Below are 15,507 nucleotides of genomic sequence, written 5' to 3'. Positions count from 1 at the left end.
CCGTGGATGCAAGGTGGTGAGATACAGATCCCCAGATCTATTTTAAATGGTTTTGATCACCCTACTAACAAATGGACAGGCTCATTATCTGCACCAGCTCACTAGCCACCAGACATTTTGCCACCCCAAGCACAGAAGGTCTGCTGGTCCCTGGGCAGGAAGCCGCCGAAGGCACCCTGCCTGCTGCCCTAGCGGCGACTGGCAGAGCGCCCCCCGCAGCTTGCCGCCCCAGGAACGCGCTTGGAGTGCTGGTGCCTGGAGCTGCCCCTGCTAGCCACACTCCAAGAGGGTTAGCAGGCAGGGGTGGAAGCACTGGCACCAATTAGAGGGTGTAGGGGTGGCAAACATCATCCCTCACTCCCAGGTTTTGGCACTTGTTCAAAGTTCCACAGGCCACAGAGCTGGTGGGTTGGGGTCATGGCACAACCACTTTTAAGCTGTGGTCCTGTGATCAATCAGTACTGGTGTTGCCAACAGTGGTGCTAAAGAGTGCGGTTTTCATTTCTTTAATTAGTCTGGCCTTCTGTTGCTAATGACTTTTTCAGAAACCAGTGGAACCAAGATTTTAAAAACTGCGAGTGAAATCCTGGCCCCACTGAAATCGGGATGGGGTTTGCCATTGACTTTTGTGGAGCCAGAGTATTACCCCCCGCAAAACAGACTTTATAATGTGCAAACAGAATAAAGTCCAAACTAGTTATCCATATTCACACAAACACATGGTGCTTTAAAAGGGCCAATTTCACAAAGCTGAAAACAATTCTGAGGCAAATCACCTGGGAAGAAGAATTTAATCAGAGTAAATTGAAAGATAATGGGAAATTGTTTATGAACACTGTACTTCCAAAAAACAATGCTGTGACTAACAGGGTTAATGTGATCCTTGGATGCATGAACAGGGAATCTTGATTAGGAGTAGAGAGGTTATTTTATCTCTGTATTTAGCACTGCTGTGACTGCTGCTGCAATACTGTGTCCAGTTCTGGTGCTCACAATTTAAGAAGGATGTTGATAAATTGGTTCAGAGAAGAGCCACAAGAATGATTAATGGATTAGAAAACATGTCTCATGGTGTTAGACTCAAGGAGCTCAATCTATTTAGCTTATCAAGGAGAAGGTTAAGTGGTGATTTGATTAAAGTTTATAATTACCTACAAGGGGAACAAATATATGATAATGGGCTCTTCAGTTTAACAGACAAAGGTATAACAAGATCCAATGGCTGGAAGTTGAAGCTAGACAAATTCAGATGGGAAATAAGGCATATTTTTTTAACAGTCAGGGTAATTAATCATTGAGACAATTTACCAAAGGTCATGGTAGATCCTCCAGGAGTGGCAATTTTTAAATCAAGATCTGATGTGCATTAGCAAATATTTTGGAGAAGTTCTATGGTGTATGATATATAGGAGGACAGACTAGATGACCAGAGAAGTCCTTTCTGGCCTTTGGAATCAATGAATCTATTAACCTTAAATCCATACATTCTACATAAATAATTGGAAGCTACTAGGTGCACAGTGATATTGAAAATCAGCCCACTGTCTGACAGTGTGTAATCCAGAAGTAAAAAGTAAAACACATTTTATGACAGTCTATAGAAAAGCATCAGATAGATTTCCTTGACAGGAAAAAAAATCTAACATGCCACTAAAACACATATTAATACAAAATGCATTACATGAGTGAATCATGCTTCCTTTACTCTGAGTGCCATTATTCATTAATATGCCTAGTGCTATAGTGTTTCCTACTGCTGTTATGTGATGCTTTCATTAAGTAAAAGAATAAATAGCTCCAGTACAGTTCTATTTTGCATCTGTTTCTTTAAAAACATTTTTGGCCTCTCAACCTTTATCAGAGACTCTGCCTCATGTGAGGTTGTATATCATGTTTCACACACACACTGATTCCCCTCGGGCGTTATAAACTGTACTTTGGGCACAATGAGGGAAGAGTTGTTCCTCCTCATGGAGTTGTTCCGCCTCATGGAATTATTCCTCCTCATGGAGTTGCGTTTCCGCAGAGAGTTTTGATGAGACAGCTCACTCTTCTGAAGAGTCTGGATGAGAATGGAAGGCTTTTCATCCAGCTCCCTAGCGCTGCACCGCGGAGCTGCTACCTTGATTGTGTTGCCAAACTTGGAATAATCAACCGCGTACACACCTTCCTCTTCTGTTACAATGGGCACAAAGCGGTGGCCCCACAGGATCTCCTCTGCTATGTAAGATGTTCTTGCTTGTGTGGTGATGCCAGTGGTTTCTACTACTCCTTCAAGTACCACTATAAGTTCTAAATCTTGGTTGACAAGGTCACTAGCAGAGATATCGTAGAGAGGACTCCGCTTGTCTATGACATGGCAAATGATCAAAGGAGCCACCAGGAAAATGTTATTGCTTTCAATAGGGTTATCCACAGGGATGTCTTGCTGATGTATAGGGATGATCTCCCCTTCAGGCGTAGTCGTCTTCTTCACTACCTGTATTCTCACCGAGGCACTGATGATCATGCTTTTCCTCAGGTCTCCCACTCTGAACATGAAGCAAAGTCTGCCATTCCGAACGGCAATCACTGCATGCCGGCTGAAAATCAAGGTCTCTGCCCTTCTGTGAGCCTGGGCAGTTTTCATAAATATGCAGCCCAGCATGACGGCATTGATAATCAAACCTACAATGTTCTGCAGAATCAGGACAGTGATGGCCATGGGACATTCCTCTGTCATCATTCTGCCCCCAAAACCAATGGTCACTTGAACTTCAATGGAGAAGAGGAAAGCAGAAGTGAAAGACCTACAGAGAAAATTGCATACAATTAGTTATCTAAATACCTCAAGTAGAAAAGTTAACAGTGTACACTGAATAGGAAGCAATGGAAGAGTTCATTCTTGCAATTGTTGCACACTTAAAACTCCCATTAACTTCAGTGGCAGTTTTGCATGCTCAACATTTGCAGGAGCAAGAGCCATTGTTTAATGGTCAAAGGACAGACCTGAGAGCCTGGAAATCCTGAATACTGGCATTGACTCTCTCTCTGGCCTTCGACAATTCTCCTAACCTCCCTGCCTAATAGTCCATATTCCTCTCCATGTCAGCAGGCAGAGAGCTCTAACTCTTGGAGTGTTCTTTTCTTTCCCTCCACTCAATGAAACCTCTGAGTCAGGAGCACACCACCTTCCCCTTCCACAGAGCTGGCAGGGGTGTGGAGGCAGGAGTGTGGATGAGATGGTTGACTTTTCTAGATTCTTCCATTCTCCAAACCAGTGAGGGGAAACTGTGCAGTGAGTACAGCCTGAGTTAATTTAGGCCTGGTCTACATGGGGGGTGGGGGGTGGGGTCAGCCCAAGATACGCAACTTCAGCTACAAGGATAGTGTAGCTGAAGTCAACATATCTTAAGTCAAATTACCTCGCACCCTCATGGTGCGGGGTTGACTGCCGCCACTCTCCCGTCAACTCCGCTTCTGCCTCTCACCATGGTGGAGTACAGAAGTCGATGGCAGAGCGATTGGGGATCGATTTATTGCATCTACACTAGATGTGATAAATTGATCCCCGATAGATTGATCACCACCCGCTGATCTGGCGGGTAGTTTAGATGTACCCTTACACTACTTTCCCTTCTGGACTTCTAGCCTGTAGTGGGGAGGCTGTCCCACTCCATGAGAAAAAGGGCTGGAATAGGCCAGAGAGGCTGTGCAGACTGGCAGACAGTCAGCAAAGGCCTGTGGAGACCCAATCAGGGCAAAGAAAGAGGCCACTTGGGCCCTATATGAAGGCTGCCTAGCAAAGGAGAGAGCAGTCTCTCCCTGACTAGCAAGGGAGAAGGACTGGGCCCTGAGGTAAGGAGGTAACACCTTGAACAGAGCAGTGCTGGGCAGGCTCTGGGGAGCAGAGAGAGGCCTCCTGCCTGTGACCTGCAGGCTGCAGCCCCTGACTAGAAGGGCTGAGAAGGTCCAAGGGCCAAAGGAGAAGTGGCCCAGGGAGTGCAAGCAGTAGAGGGGAGAGGAAGGGAGGACATGGCTGCCGCCATAGGGACTCCTGGGCTGGGACACAGAGTAGTGGGCAGGCCTGGGTCCCCCCCTTCTTCCACTTACACTGCAACTGGCCGTGGAGGAGTGTGGCCCGATACAGACTGTCGCTTGCCCCTGAGGCAGAGGGCTAGACTCTGGGGCTGCAGTGGGCCATGAGGGCAGGTGCAGACTGAGGACTCTGGATACCCCTGAGACGGGAGAGATCCGAGTGGGGCACAGCCGGAGGGCTGCATCCAGAAGAGGACTCCGCAAGCCAGGGAGCAACACAGCTCCCAAACAGACAAACAGCAGGGCAGACAACGGGCAGGACACTACCCACAGAGGGCGTGCCACGGCTAGGACAGAGCACAACCCAGTACATAGCCCCATCAGTGGGCTTTGGGGATAATCACACTAGCGGAAACCCCTAGAGGCATGGCTCCTGCAGCAACCATGCTATTCATGACTGAGTAAGCCAGTGGGGCTAGGCAGCTTAGTGAAGTCAATGGGCCTCTACACTCATTCCCTTCATCTCCCAAAGGTTGGGGGTGGTTTGACCTAGCATTTTGGTTCAACTCACTGTCAAGATAAGGCCAAATTTAAATCTGGATCTAGGTTTGTAACTTATATGTAAATGCTACATAAGTAGCATGTGGATTATTTATTGGACATGCCATACATGGAATCTTATATCGATGCATATGAACAAATATGACAATGGCCCTTTTCATGTATTACAGTCCATGCAGATGTAACATCTACGTACATAACGGAGCTATGTTAATGAAATATATACGGCCTTTCCACAAAGGTAGCACTGAACCACCCTTTGTTTCAGGTTTGGTTTTGGAAGAACAAAACCTGATCAACTCTTAACTAACTCTTTGGGTAGGTCTACACTACAGCTGGGATTGATGCTCTGAGATCAATCCACTGGCGGTCGATTTTGTGGGTCTATGCCCACCAAATTGACAGCAGATCACTCTCCAGTTGACGCCTGTACTCTACGCCCAACGAGAAGAGTAAGGTAAGTCAATGGGAGAGTTTCTCTTGTCAACCTCCCACGGTAACTCGACCTAAGGTACTTCGACTCCAGATATGTTATTCATGTAGCTGGAGTTGCGTAGTGTAGGTCAACCTCCCATGTAGTTTAGACATAGCATTTGACTATGTCTTCAGACAGGTCGGAACAGTCCTTTGAACTACTAGAGGACGAGGAGTCACAAAGAGAATTCAAAATGTTTTATAGCTCATGCAAAATCAGAGAGATTTTTCCTGTGGAAAGAGAAAACTCATCTTAAAGGAAGTGACTCCAAGTAATGTTACTGCTGAGTTCTCACTGGCTCTAATCCAAATTTGATAAGCATGTTTTAAAACCAGGGGCTTTTAAAAGCTTTTCATTCTTGGAAGTCATCACCAATGAGGTGTTTTTTGTGTTTTTTTTTTATTTTTTTGTTTTTTGTTTTTTGCACATAGTTCTAAAGAATTCAGGAATGAAGGGGTTAATATGGTATTTAATGAAATTAGTGAAAGGGTAACGAATATTCAGCCACATGCAGAGCGAAGTGTATGGCTAAAATTTCAAATACTCCAATTTCCTTTTAAAATGATTCATTTGAAAAAGAATCCACATTTTTTTATAGTGTAAACTCAGTTCTTGAAGAAACTATGGTCTAGCAAGCTGAGCACATGAACACAGAAGTAAAAGCCAGGGAGCTCCTAATTGTAATAATCCCAAGTCTGTCACTGATTCTCATTTCAGTTTTGGCAACAATTTGCCTGTCTGGAAAATGGGCAGGATAACAAATATTTACCTACCACAGAGAGGTGTTGTTAATAGTTATGTAGCATTTTGAAAACATAAAGTGTTCTATGAGTTCTAAATGTTGGTTACAAATTTCAAACCAAGGTGTCTCCTAAAGCAGCTGGGATCCTGAGTGCCGGGCCAGCAGCGAAGTCCCCAGGCACTGGACTATAAGCCAGGAGCCCAGGGGTGCTGCAGCATCCCCCACACCCATAGTTCCCGCGCCTATGTTTCAGTTGGTTATAATAACCCTTCACATTTCCCTTGCAGCAAAATGTAGTGACCTCACTGGAACTGTTGTTTGAATAGGGATTTTGTACCTAAATCCTGCATGGACTAGGTGGACGCTTATCAGTGGTAATGCCAGTGGATGGAATAGAGAGAGGGCCAGAACCTTGTTCTGGACGCAGCCCATTTGCACCACATTGGCAGCAGAAAGCAGCCATAAAACTGCCTGAAGCAGACAGTTAAGCAGTCTCCTAGTGTAAGGGATTACTAGGGACATGGCAGCAGGAGGCACGGCTTAAAAGCGGTTGTGCTCATGTGACCCCCAGCTTGCATAAGGCCGAGTATCGTGCAGATTCCTCACAAAAAATGAATCAGTGTGAACTTCAGTGCATGTGCATTCCATTGCCTTGAAACGTCCTCTGGGAAGGGGACGTCCCGGGGTAGCAGCCAGCAAGAAAGTCCCATAGGAGAGGCTCCATTGGAGCTGCGCTGCTACTTTGAAGCTGAAAGGCAAGGCAGGAAGTCCCAGACCAAATGTAGAAAGCTCAATGCCCAATGGTCCTTCCTTCCGGTAGATCCCCAGAGAGTAGCACATTTGTGGAATGGAGCCTTATCTGCTGCTGCAAACCCTGCCCCGCCTTTCCTTGAACAACAGACAGGAGATGCTATGAAAAATGAGCCTGACAGAGTTCCCTCACAGAGGTGATCTGAGCCATAATTGCTCATTTCAGAAGCTCTGGCTTGCAGCCAGTTCCCAAGAATAAATAAATGTAAAATCAATCAATGTAATGAAGTTTAGTCCATCTTGGAAGAGGAATAGCCCCACTTAGGAAAGCAGCATAAAAACAAGGGAAGAGATGAAGAACCTGGTCCTATTTATGCCAGAAATAATACCACTTGGAATTTTGTACATGCTACCATGGTGTTTGTGTCACCGAGACAGAGAGGGAGAAAAAAGTGGACACAGCTATTATGAGTCTAATTCTACAGCACCTTGCCCCTTGTGTGGTCCCAATAACAATGCAATGTGTATGCAAAATGCATGCAAAATGCAACCATTCTGATTCAGTACCATTTTCCACCCACCTTGCACTGGTGTAAATGACAGGGCAACCTTTAATCAGGCCCTTTCTGTTCAAAGAACGAGTACTATAAATAAGGATCTTACTGCACATATCACAGAATGGTCTCATTGCTTGCTTCTATTAATGTTTGCTCTTTGGAGTCTGGAAACATACTGAAATTCCCTCCTGATCAGTCATTTGGCTGGTGCTCTGGAAAGTGCTAGGGTTCTGGGAGTTTTGTTGGTAGTAAAAGGAAAATAACACACTCCTGTGACACCTATCGTAGTACTCTGGTAGCGTTTTAAATCAGTTCTTGTTGTCTGACATAAATACTGATACAGTGTGTCACAGCACTTGTCCTATAATTAAAATCGATAGTCTAAATCTTCATAAGTGACAATGATTTTGGGTACTTCCATTTTTGGCTTCCCAACTAGAGACATCTAAAAGATGCCTAATATTCAGATGCTTTCCATTTTCTGGAAATCAAGTCTCACTAAGGTGTCATAAATTGGACAAGCCAGAAAATGTAGCACCCAAATTCAGTAGTCATCTATGAAAGTTTGGACTGATTTTCTGAAGCCAAAATATAGTTCTCAAGATAAGCTATTTCTTGTTGTGTCAGGAGGTGAAATTCATTATGGACCACACCATGTTCAAGATAGTGTTATTGATGAAGACAGGACTAAACCATTGACAACACACACCTAAGGGCCACTTTGTTGAAGCAGGCTCTATCTTTACAGGCACGGAAAGTTATCAACATACTGTAGAGACATCTGAAAAGCAGCAGGGTCTCTGTCACTATCAGATTTTAGGAGATCTGGTAAGGATGAAAGAATTCTGAGGTACAGTATTTCCCAAGTCTGGGGTGTTTGTAGGATTTGGTGGAACCTAGTGGAGAACACTCAACTTTTCACTTGTCTATACTGTACAGAACAGTTTAAGTAAACCAAAGCCTAGTTTTAGGTTTGGGCAGCATGGCATTCACATCATTGCTATTCCTTATACCTTCTACTGTACTTTACCTGACACATGTCACGCATGGTGTCCACTTAGTACTGCCTGTACAGTTCTCGGTGCTAGCATACATGTCTCCATGGGCAAAAGCCACCAGCCACCACATCATGGCAAAGAGCAACCAGCTGCACAGGAAGGACATGGTAAAGATCACCAGCGTGTGGCGCCACTTCAGGTCCACCAGGGTGGTGAAGATGTCTTGCAAGAAGCGGCCCTGCTCGCGGATGTTCTTGTGAGCCAAATTGCATGCCCCGCTCTTGGCAATGAAACGAGCTTTGCGAGGCTGGTCCCGGATGCGTGGCTTGCGAAGATTCTCAGCAGCAATCCGTGCCAGCACATATTCTTCCGGGATGATACTCTTCCTGGCCAACATCTTCCTGCCACCATAGTCCACCTAGCAGGACACAAGTGCTTTTCCACTGGTCTCTCTTTTGTCCCTTATCTGTCTTCCTACATTCTGAGGAAAGAAAGAACAAGATCTAGTTTGCCATCTATTTCCCATTTTTCCCAGACAATAAAAGTAATAGGTATGTTGAGTAGATGGTCGTTGTGGGAACAGCTGTTAAGTTAAACGTCACTGTAAGATTATTCTACAGTGCTATTATATGCTCATTTTAGACTGTGATTGTTATAAAAGCAGTTAGGGCCAAATCATAAAATGAATAAAAATAGTGATTTATTTTGGACACTGGTAGAGTGAGGAAGGCCACAGAAAGGCCTTATGACTGTGCACCAAAGTAAATAATGATCCATGCTCTAAGGACGGATCCTACGGAGACAGTTAACCATGCAAGCAACTGCAGGCAAGTGATTACTCTGCTGAATGGGAGTGCTTATATGAGTAAGTGTTACTTGCATGCTTACAAATGTGCAGAATCTGACCCTTTTTTAACAAGGGCATGATAGTGGAGCTCACCTAGATGAGCCTTTCCAAATAGCCCTACTGAGGTCAGTAAGACAACCGGTATGTTATTCACTCACATGAATAAGGGCTGACAGTCTGGTCCCAAAGCATCATGTATTTCAAATTAAAATAGAAATGTGTGGGGAAATATTACATTACCTGGCTGGGAAATTATTGACCACTTGTTGAGTTAGGGAGGGTTCCCCCCCCATCCAAATCAAGCAAACAATAATAATGAACATTAAAATAAATATTTTATTTTGTATAATAAACTATGCATGCGATTAAAATCATAAAAAGCTGGTCTGGCACTGAAAATCGGCATAGTGCTTTGCACCCCCTGCCCCCCGCCACCCGGCAATTACCATCATAATGCATCTAAATTTCACCTAATCTCTTTCAGTTTTTTTTGCCCCTCAAATGTTACTAATGAATACGATGCGACACTAAATAAGTAGAATATGTGTAAATTAACAACAACAAAATCCCCTCTCTACCCTCCCCCAGCCCGACCTAACCTGGGAGGAGGGAGGAACCTGACACTTTAAATCGAAATCCTCTCCGCTTTCAAGGAGAGAAAACGCCCCACTGTTGATCCTTCCATTTCAAAGGGAGAATGACGCCTGCAGGCACCTGATCTTACTTTGTTCGGCTTGTTTAAGGGGAGGAGATCTCTGACTAGGAAGTGCAAAGACCCCAGAAGGAAAGCTGAAACTTACAAAAATCCCGAGCCGGAGCGCTGGCTCAGACCCCCGGAGCTGCCTGGTCACATCCCAGCCGAACGCCCAACGCACCGGGGCAGCAGCAGAAGCCAGCAGCGAAGATCCCCTGCGGGGGCAGGCTGGCTTAGTGCTGCTGTACAGGACAAGTTCAGGAAGCTGATCTCTGTCTCCCAAGGGCGGCTTCCTTCCTTCCCCGCGGGGCTCCAGGGGGAGGTGATGCTCAGCAAAGCAGCCGGTTGTGTAAGGCTCTATCTATTTCGTGACGGGTCGTCCCGGAGCTGCGGGGCGGCAAGCAGCCCCCGGCGGAAGTGCGGGGGTAAAGGGGAGTGTGTTGAAGTGGTGTGTGGGACAGGGTGGGAGAGAGGAAAAGGGGGGGACAGATCACAGCCCCGCACCCCAAACACTTTTAAACTGCTCCCAACTGTTTTTGTTGTTGTTTTGGAAGGGGGTTATTCTTGAATCCAAAACTCCATTGATACACAGAAGGGTTTGGTTTTATTTTTTTAAACTGTAAAGGTCAGGATAATAGGGCACTGATCCTGCAGTCCCTACTCAGGCAAAACTCCATTCTACTCAATGGGAGATTTGCCTGTGTAAAGACTATAGGGGTTGCTCTTCCCCAAGCCATATAATAAGGCAGAGACAGGGTAACATAGGCTGCAATGTCATGTAGGTGCTTCTGACAAATTCCCATTTTCAAAAGTGTCTTAGGCCTGGTCTACACTACGTGTTTAAACCAAATTTAGCAGCGTTAAACCGATTTAACCCTGCACCCTTCCACACAACGAGGCCCTTTACATTGATATAAAGGGCTCTTTAAATCGATTTCTGTACTCCTCCCCGATGAGAGGAGTAGCGCTGAAATTGGTATTGCCATGTCAGATTAGGGTTAGTGTGGCCACAAATCAACGGTATTGGCCTCCGGGCGGTATCCCACAAGCAGTCGTTAAACCGACTTTAACCCTGCAAAACATCCACACAAACGAGGCCTTTACATTGAATACAAGGGTCTCTTTAAATACATTTCATGTACTCCTCCCCGATGAGAGAAGTAGCGTGATAATTAGGCTATTCGCACATTAGATAGGGTTAGTGGGCCACAAATCAACGATTGTAGCGTCCGGCCCCATGGGCTCTCGGGCGGATCCCACGCTGGCACCATTGTGACCAGCTACGTGGAAAGCAATCGGAACTTGGATGCATCTGGCCAGGTAAGACAACCAGGAAAAACAAAGTCCTCGCGAACTTTGAATTTTTTAGATTAACTTCCTGTTTTCCAGCGTGGGCTCTCGAGAAATGTCTGGGACCAGTCCTGTCCACCTGTTGATCAGCACGATGGTGATGCAAGTCCCCCAAATGTCCAAAAAGAGCTCCAGCAGGACCTACGGAAGTCTGGATCTGACGCTGTGTGGGGAGACAAACTGTTTCTATTAGAGCTCCGTTACCAGAAGAGAAAATGAAAAAAAGCATTTGAAAAAATCTCCAGCTTCATACGATCGACAGAGGCCACAGCAAGTGCTGTGTGACAAGTGAAATGGAACGCCAAAGATAATCAAAAGAATGGACTGCCATGGACAGGAAGGGAGGGGGTACGAGACCTCCAGCTATCCCAGGTTCCCGCAGTCTCCGAAAAGCATTTCGCCCCCTCCCCCCACCGTCCACCTTTGGCTGAGCTCTCCAAAGCTGAAGGGCAAAAAACATGTTCCCCCCAGGTGTTTCAGTAAGCAGGAGTGGATAAATTCGCCTTTTTTCAATGTCACCCTATGAGATCTACTGGCATGCGAGCTACTGCACTGGTCAAGCAGACGGACGCGACCGCAGGCGAGTACGACACTGCTGGCGAGACAGGGTTGCTGCAGCGCTGAACACAGCCAGCATCCCGCCGTTCCTGGTGCGATGGTCAATTGTATGACTGCTATCTCATCATCCGACACATACTGAGAGTATCCAGTCCGTAGTGCTCCTGCGTGGTGGGCCTCGGTGAGGTCGGCCTGGGGGGCGCACTGGGTAAAAAGGGAAATGATTCCCAACATGATTTCCCAGGCAGATGGTAACAAGAACAGCTGTACGTCTTCATCATAGCAGTGGAGACGGAGCTCCATCAGCCCCACCCCTGTCATGTTGTAAAGAAAAGATTCTGTCTGCCTGGACTATCATAGCAGTGGGAGGCTGGGTCCCTCTCCCTGCCACCCTTTAAGGTCTGCTGAACTATCATAGCAGGCTGAGCTTCCTCCCTCATGTATTTCACTAAAAGTCAGTGTTTCTTATTCCGCGCATGCTTTATAACTTCATACACACAAATCTTACAGGTTGAATAAGGGGGGGGAACACGCAACGGTAAAGTCCCGCCAACACACATCCGGGGGCCCCCAGGGAGGGCTGGGGAGGAGGGAATAGCAACAGGTGGATTGTGCAGGGGCACGCCTTAGCAATGGCTAATGTTAGCTCATCATTTCTCTGTCTGTGGATCTCTTCTGGGCGGTCCTGAACATGGCGTTTGGAGTGCGGGAGGATTGCCTGTGCTCTCTGGTTCTCTATCCACGCTTGCCGCATATTCGATCTAGGCAGGACTGACCTCTATTTTAGACAAAACAATAAAACAAAGGGAATGACCAGGCAGCAGATTCCATTTTTTGGGTCCAGGGGCGACCCCTGGCTGAACCTCAGTGAGGCCACCAGAAACACACATGAAGGGACGCAGCAGACGGTACAGGGAACTGCATTGATTGACCATACACATCTCATACCATTTTTTATTTTATTTTTGTTGTTTTTTTTATTAAATGGCAGATGTGCAAAGGGGATCGGTTAACGTGTGCTCTGCTATTTATTTCAAGGCAAATGAAATGCTGCGTGTGTTTAGCCGGCATACGCATCTGCAGCAGCAGATCCAGTACACATACGGTGACAGTGACAAAAGGCAAAACAGGCTCCATGGTTGCCATGCTATGGCATCTGCCAGGGCAATCCAGGGAAAAAGGGCGCAAAATGATTGTCTGCTGTTTCTTTCATGGAGGAAGGAACGAGTGATGACATTTACCCAGAATCACCCTCGACATTGTTTTTGCATTGGGATCTCAGCCCAGAATTCCAATGGGTGGGGGAGACTGCGGGAACTATGGGATAGCTACAGGATAGCTACCCACAGTACAATGCTCTGGAAATCGACTCTGGCCTCGGTATATGGACGCACACCTCTGAATTAATGTGCTTAGTGTGGCCTGGTCCACTCAAATTTATACAATCTGTTTTACAAAACCGGTTTCTGTAAAATCGGAATAATCCCTTAGTGTAGACATACCCTTAGAGACTCAGGAGTCTAAATATCATGAAAAGATGAACTTTTCTCTGCTTTCAGGTTGAAAAATCTCCAATAACCCTAAACCTTCAGTTTCTGTTGAAAGTCAATAGGACTTAGGTTCTTAAGTGCCTATGTCATTTTTGAAAATGAAACATTGGAACCTAAGATACTTTGGCACTAAACCTTTTAAACCTGAAATGAAAAAGTTGAATAGGGATGTTAAAGCTTTGGCTTTAAATACATTAAAAATTATATTTAAAAACAATTTGAAATATAAAAGAATTAAATAACAATTATTTAAATTAGATGTTAGATTACTATGATTAGTTTCATTATCTAATTGAAAGACTTCTATTAAAACCAGTAGATCAGCCAAAAGCCTGATCAAATGAAACCCCTTGTCTTCCTATATTTTTGTAATCTCCTTTACATTTATTATGTATAGTTTTAATAATGTCTTACATCTTTAAAGACCCTCTCGGTGATTTTTGTTTCTGTGGCAAAGCCCTTAAAATATAATCAAATAATTGAATGATATAGAAGTAGATTTTGCTTTTTAGGCTTGATCCAAAGCCCACTGCATTTGACTGGAGTCTTCTCTGTGCTCTGCAGAACTTTCCTTGAAGTCAGAATTCACTTGAAGGATTGGGCTCTTCAGCTGTAGCTCACACGAAAGGTGTGACTCTGGGAAACGTGCAGGTCATAGTGGATGGCTTTGCTGCAATGGGATTCCCTAACTGTGGTGGGGCGATAGATGGAACCCATATCCCTATCTTGGCACTGGAGCACCAGGGCACCTAGTATGTAAACCCCAAGGGGTCTTTTCAGTGGTGCTGGCAGCAAGCTCGTGGATCGAGCAAGGACAGTTCACCAAATTCCACGTGGATGCCAGGAGGGTCATGAATTCGCGCCTTAGACTCTACTCTGTTTAAACGCTTCAGCAAGGAATTACTTCCCAGACCGGAAAACACTTTGGGGATGTTGAAAATGCCTGCTGTTTCCTGGGGACCAGCTACCCGTGATGCGATGCTTATGAAGTCATTAGCCAGGCAGCACTGGGACAGTTAGTCAGGAGCTGTTCAACTACAAGGCTGGCAAGTCAGAATGGGTGATAGAATGTGCATTTGCCGTTTTTAAAGGCGCGGCTGGCACACAGTTCTGGACTCGCTCATACCTTACGCAGACGCAATGTCCCATTGTTATTGCTGATGCTGTTGTGCTCACATCTCTATGAGATAAGGGGGAGCTTTATGGCGGGATGAGGCTGAGCAAATCACCTGGCTGCTATTACGCGCTGCAAACCAGGGGCAGTAGAAGGAGCACACCACGAAGCGGTGTGGCATCAGAGAAGCTGGTGAAGAGAGGTTTCATCACAGGCCGGGTATGAATGTGACTGCGTCTGTGTTTGGTTTTCCCTTTGATGAAAGCCTCCCCTGATGTGACTCATTCGGAAGCAGACCACCAGTCCCCTTCGTATTACAGCTTGCTTTAGGAAATAAAGTCAGCTTATCATTTAAAGCATGTATTCTTTATTAAGTCATTATAAAAAGAGGGAGAGAACTGAGCAGGTAGCCGAGGTTGTGGTTTGGGAGGAAGCAGAGGGAAGGAAAAGCCACTAAAAAAAGTTCGAATAATGAAGCCTTTGGTGGCGACTTGTCCACGGGGATGGAGTGGGCTGGTGCACGCAGCGTTCCCCGCCACCCGTCTTACAAGTCTGGTGAGGAGATATGGAACTTGGTGAGGGGTGAGGCTGGTTAACAGGGGCTGCAGTGGCACTCTTGACCCTCTGCTTGTCCTTGAAGGCTGCCACAGACGTCAGAGGATGTCGTGCTTATCACGCAGAGTCCAGCATTGCATCCCGCACGTATCTTGCGTGCCTACACTCTGATCTTCCTGCCACCACCTTCATCTCAAGAGTCCCTCGCTTCTCACGTTGGTCCTTCCTGTCCTCATGTTCATCTGCTCTTTCTTAATTGAATACCATTGTCCTTCACTGCCAATCAGATGAAGCTCTTCATTGCAGGTCGCTTCCATATTTCTAGACATTCGATCTTGTGTCTTTTTTTGTTCCGCTCCTTATTTGATATAGCTTCGGATGAGTAGGGGCTTGAAAAATTTGCTGCTGCGATAGAGAGAGAAAAAAAGGAGAACGAAGTTATTTAGTCAAAGATAACTGTTTACAGAACATGCTTATACTCTTTCACGTGTGAACATCGACTATTCACCTTACATGGGCACATGTGATTTCACTACAAGGGTCGCATTTGGCATCTTAATATTGAGATGCCTTGCAGCTCTGTGTTAGAGATTCTCACGCGCAGGTCTGCGCAGCAGAATTCAGCTGCATGCGTCCAATGTTAAGATTGTCTTTCGCTTCTGCGCCGTTATGAGAACCAGGGTGCCCTCGTTTCCCATAATTACAAGCACTTCCCGGTTCGTGTGTGGTGCGTGTTGTC

The 15,507-nt window shown here is 45.8% G+C and overlaps 1 protein-coding gene across 1 annotated transcript; it reads right to left on the bottom strand.

The window, feature by feature from the left end:
- Window positions 1–714: 714 nt before the first annotated feature.
- KCNJ8 (potassium inwardly rectifying channel subfamily J member 8) lies at window positions 715–8,575 on the bottom strand. The gene is made up of 2 exons (XM_032798338.2): window positions 8,133–8,575; window positions 715–2,789 (listed from the first exon to the last, which is right to left on the bottom strand). Exons 1-2 carry the CDS (start codon window positions 8,495–8,497, stop codon window positions 1,889–1,891), a joined length of 1,266 nt encoding a protein of 421 aa, XP_032654229.1. The 5' UTR covers window positions 8,498–8,575; the 3' UTR covers window positions 715–1,888.
- Window positions 8,576–15,507: the final 6,932 nt, after the last annotated feature.

Source organism: Chelonoidis abingdonii, chromosome 1 (assembly GCF_003597395.2).
Source record: "Chelonoidis abingdonii isolate Lonesome George chromosome 1, CheloAbing_2.0, whole genome shotgun sequence".
NCBI classification, from domain to species: domain Eukaryota; kingdom Metazoa; phylum Chordata; order Testudines; family Testudinidae; genus Chelonoidis; species Chelonoidis abingdonii.
The sequence above is the reverse complement of the archived record's forward strand: the minus strand, read 5'-3'. Positions and strand labels throughout refer to the sequence as shown.

Excerpts from the sequence above, each read along its gene's own strand:
- KCNJ8 (XM_032798338.2), bottom strand. The coding sequence starts at position 8,497 with ATGTTGGCCAGGAAGAGTATCATCCCGGAAGAATATGTGCTGGCACGG. Across the intron at positions 2,790-8,132 it reads CCATGCGTGACATGTGTCAG|GTCTTTCACTTCTGCTTTCC; the intron begins GTAAAGTACAGT and ends TTTTCTCTGTAG.